This window comes from Fukomys damarensis, unplaced genomic scaffold, assembly GCF_012274545.1.
Source record: "Fukomys damarensis isolate Sample0158 unplaced genomic scaffold, DMR_v1.0_HiC HiC_scaffold_5, whole genome shotgun sequence".
In the NCBI taxonomy this organism is placed as follows: Eukaryota; Metazoa; Chordata; class Mammalia; order Rodentia; family Bathyergidae; genus Fukomys; species Fukomys damarensis.
The window spans coordinates 67,575,365-67,579,887 of record NW_022900917.1 but is presented as its reverse complement, the minus strand read 5'-3'; the positions used below and the strand labels follow the sequence as shown (position 1 = coordinate 67,579,887).

General features: G+C 46.4%; 1 protein-coding gene across 1 annotated transcript in view; it reads left to right on the top strand.

Moving 5' to 3' along the window:
- Positions 1 to 4,523, top strand: part of Fbxo32 (F-box protein 32) — a 39,721-nt gene that overhangs the window by 7,969 nt on the left and 27,229 nt on the right. The window contains exon 3 of the mRNA XM_033759230.1: positions 22 to 177. Coding sequence (XP_033615121.1) covers positions 22 to 177 — 156 coding nt within the window. The remainder of the gene's footprint in view (positions 1 to 21; positions 178 to 4,523) is intronic.

Sequence of the window (4,523 nt, the reverse complement as noted above, 5' to 3'; positions counted from 1 at the left end):
CCCTGGCCCTGGTGCTGCCAGCCAGCCAGAGGGGCACCGGGAACCGGGGTGACGTCCGAACTCTGCGAGCCTGCGCCCAGCTTCCTTCCAGCGCAGACCGATACACCAGTGGTGCGAATCCGCCAGCCCCGCCCGGACCCCGAGCCGAGTCGCGCCCGCTGGGCTGGGGCTGCGGAGGTCAGGTAGCCCTTCCCGTGTGCCCGGTTACACCCATGGCCACTGCACCCTAAAGTGACTGCAGTGTGGCGTCTTGTAACTGGGCCAGCTTCCCACCGACTGAGACTTACCAGTGGTTGTTTGGATGAAGACTTGACGATCAATTATAAGGAAAGTGTCAAGAAAATGTGGTTATTTTTGGCAGCCTGACCACCAAGCCTTCTATTTGTTATTTGTAATACAGCAGATGCCTTTTGTCTCTCAATGGAGAGAAACATTATATAATGCCAGAGGCTGTCAGGAAAGACAAGAGCGTATTAACCTTTATGTTGGAGAGGCTGTGAGGCAGTCGGGGTTTGGGAGCACTATAAAGAACTCTCATTCACAAAAAATCAGGTAATTTACAGAAAAATGTAAAAGGCCACCTGTTGTCTGTTACGGTCATGCCTAACCTGTTCCCCTCCACTGAGTGGCAAAGGTGGGAGTCAAAGCAAGCTTTCTTCATCCATACTGCTAAGGACTAGTGGGCTAGTCTTCCCTACTCTTTCTGTGTAAAAGTTCGGGTTTTCTCTAGAATCGGTGTCCCCGCAGCTGTGTCGCAGTGCTGCCCTTGAATTGGGGGAGGGGGTTGATGCTGTGCCTCCCCTTTTCTGCCCTTTCACACCTGGGCTGGAGCTGGCACACTCAGCAGGCCTAAGGCACACACATGACCAATGCGGCCACCTGCGGCTCTCTGATGAGTCATGGTTAGGAGTCAGGCTGTTTGTTTGCTGGGTATTTTTCTTCAGAAGTTGTAAACAATCCCTTCCTTACTTAGCCAACTTCTTTGAAGCAGTTGGCCTGCTGCGGTTGGGTTTGTAATCTCAGACACCCCCACTGTTCTGTTCTCGGTGCTGTCAGGCTGGGCTGAGTGCCGGGCTGCAGAGGTGAGCTTGAATGTCCTCTCCTGTTCCGAAGAAACAAAAGCGGCTCCTAAAGAAGGGGGCAGGAGGGAACTCCGAGGCCTGGGTGCTTCTCTGATTCCATCGAGGGGCCCGCTGGGTGGTCCTCCCTTATCTGCATAGCGTCCCTCTCTGGACTCTGGCCATCCTCCTGTGGCTCAGGGCCCTGGCCAGGTCAGGGAGAATGTTTCAAATTCTGAACAGCCAAGTGCCAACCACTGGGGATGATTTCACATGAGCTTTAAGGCCCTTTTAACGAGCTGTCACCATGTAAGACAAGAGGAAGGGCAAGGGTTAAATTTGGTGGCCTGAACATTCAGGGGCAGAATGGAGCCTGAACTGAGTGATCCAAGAGAGCTTCAAGGAAGTGGGGCAGAGGTGGCCTGCCTGCTCTTCTTCCCAGCCCCATCCCCTGGATGAGTAATCTCGGCTCTTCTGCAGCTAAAAGCCACTCAAATGCTGCTATACTGTGTAGCCTGGCTGCACCCGGAAGCAGGAAGTTTGCCTTGGTGCCTTGGATAAAAACAGTAGTTAAGATTTTTGGAGTGTTTACTGTGTACAAGGCACTGTTTAAAGCTCTCTGTGCCCAATCTTTTGTTTCACCAGCGCAGTGCTGTGCAGGCTTCTAATTTACTTCATTTTGGTTGTTACCCGAGGTCTTCATCTCACCCCTTGGTGCCCAGGGTTGGAACCTGAACAAACAAACAGTCCCCTAGGGGTCTGGATATGCCTCAGAGGGAGTCAACATCCAAATCCCACTGACTCAATCAGGCTACTCACTACCCCAGGCGGACCGGGTATTAAAGGCTTTTACTACAAATTAAGTAAGAAATTGGACTCTCTTTTTTCCATCCTATCCTTTATTTGCTGCCAAAATGGTCTTAGTTTGAAATCTTTCACCTCTCCCAGAATTGTCTTCAAGCATGGTGGTATGTGTTCTGTGATAGTACAGGGTTAGGTAGGGAGTCCTCTTCTCGATCTAGATTAATTCAGGGTTACTAAGAACTGAGTACAGAATAGCAAGCTGCTGGCTATTCAGTTTATTGAGGAAAGCAGCCTCCTTGAGATGGTTTTGCTTATTTTAAAAAGTTTTACTGTTGTGATTCCTAAGTGGTAGTGGGTTTTCTTGTTAAAAATTTCAGTAGTAATTTTTCCATTGGTTTTGCATTTCCTTGAAATAGACAGAATTGAACTCAGAACAGCCTCTAACCGACTACATTATGCTTAAAAGACAACATATAAGCAAACAACACAAAAAAACCCCGTAGCCCTTCCTTCCAGGCCCTATCTCTGGAATTCCAAACCTAATACCAAGGAAGAAGTGTAGGGTTTCCCTTTGGTTAAAACTTTTCTACATTCTACAGTGAGAGACAATCACCAATTATGTAAAAGCTTCTTAAACTGGCTTTTGAAATGAGTCACCCAGGCTTGAAGTAGGTTATTATAACTTTTGGGAGGAGAGCAAGTGCTCAGATTCCTTTGAAGAATGCTCTCAATTAGAAAAGAATAAGATAAAATATAAATATTCACAATTTCTAAGGAATGGTCACAATCTGTGGCCCTGACTCTGAGAAGTTTCTCCTGAACTTCAGATGTGTACTAAGATAGCTTCATTTTAGAGTCTTTTGTGTGTGGAACTGATACTGTAGGATTTTGTGGTTTGTAGTGTGTGTGTGCATACTTTTTTTAAAGTCTTTGTATGGTTGGTTGGTTTGTTGTTTTAATTTTTGCAGTACTAGGGATTGAACCCAGAGAATGTACATCCCCAGTCCTTTTTATTTATTTTGAAATAGTATCATTCAGTTGCCCAGGCTGGCTTCAGACTTGCAGTCCTCCTGCCTCAGCCTCCTGAATAGCTACAATTACAGTCATGTGCCACCACACGTGGATCATGTGGTATTTTTTGTGCACAGAATGTTCCAGCTTTGGTACATCATGGAACACTCAAGTGACCATCCATCTTTTCTTCTTTTCCATGGCTTTGTCAATATTTCTGAAGTTAGCCTCATGGCTCCAGAGTTCTGTTCTGTCTCTTTCTGTCCCCTTTCTTCCTGCTGACCTTGGAGCAGACAACTTGTCATTGATTTTGTAATTCATATCATCATGCAGCCAGACGAATGCACACTGTGTCACACAAAGCCTGGCCCAAACCCTAATCTCTTGGCTTGCTTAGGAAAGTGCCTCAGAGAGGAGGCACTTTCTCCTGCATTTCACCTCCCATTCCCTGACTGAAACCCAGAACTATCTGGTTTCCCTGAGTAAAAAGGAGAAGGCTAGAGATGCGAGTATTGGCCTTAAGTGTACCTTGCACTTTGTGAAGGAAAAAGGAAGATTAGCAGGTGACTGAGGAGCCACCATGTTTTCTCTTGAGGGTCCAGAAAAGCAGCCTCCAGTGAGCATACTGCTGGCTGCTGCCTGACAGGCATTTTAGAGGATGCTTTCGCAGGCTGAAGTACTGCTTGAGAAAGTACTGTAACGAAAGGATGTGGAACTTGTTTCAGACCTCTTTTCTGCCATACACAAAAACATGGACAGGTGCACTTCACTTCACCCAACAGGTGTGAGCCCAAAAACAGGTATAAATAAAATCACATTTTTAATTCAGCAGAGGAACTCATAATTAAAAGACCCTCTAGTGGTGGTGCCAGTGAAGCTCGTAACTATGTGGTTATAAATCCTGTCCTGTAGACCTCATGGGCTTGAAGGGTGGGGAGTCCATCCACTTATTTCTCCTGCATCCCCTCTGTGGGAACTGTCCTATGATTTACTTTGAAGTCACACTGTGCAGAAGAATAAAACTCATCACTTGTGCGCACACTAGCTCAGCCTGAGAACTGCGTGCCTGGCCTGGCCTGAGCCTGCATATCACCTCAGCTTCCTGGGAGTTGGACCAGGGCACTCTTGTCTTTTCAGCCCTGCTGAAGTTGTGAATTAGGATTTACTTCATTTTCGTTAATACCTGAGATCTTCATCTCACCCCATGGTGCCTTGGGCTAGAACCTGAACATACAAGTAGCACTGAACTTGTATTAGAGGTGGTTCTGCTAGAATATATGTCAGATTCTTGGAAATATTCTTATATTTCAGATAGTTCAAACCAGCTTGGGCACACTGTGAACAGGACAGTTGCATGTCACCTGTATCTCAATAAAGCTGTTTTCCAAAAAACAGTGTCTTGGATGCTTTTGCAAAATGAAGGCAGTATGTGGTGCAGTGACACCGCACTCAAGCCTGCCCATCAGTTGTTTAAAGTGATATCACAGCACCCTGCCTGGCTCTCAGCGCTGTGCTGTGTGTCCATATACCATGGCAGGCCCTGTTGGGAAACTCAAAAGACACAGAGGCCCTGATCCCTGCCTTCCACATGTATGTAGGCAACAATATTTGATTCTAGTAAAAAAAAAAAAAAAAAAAAAAAAAAAAAAT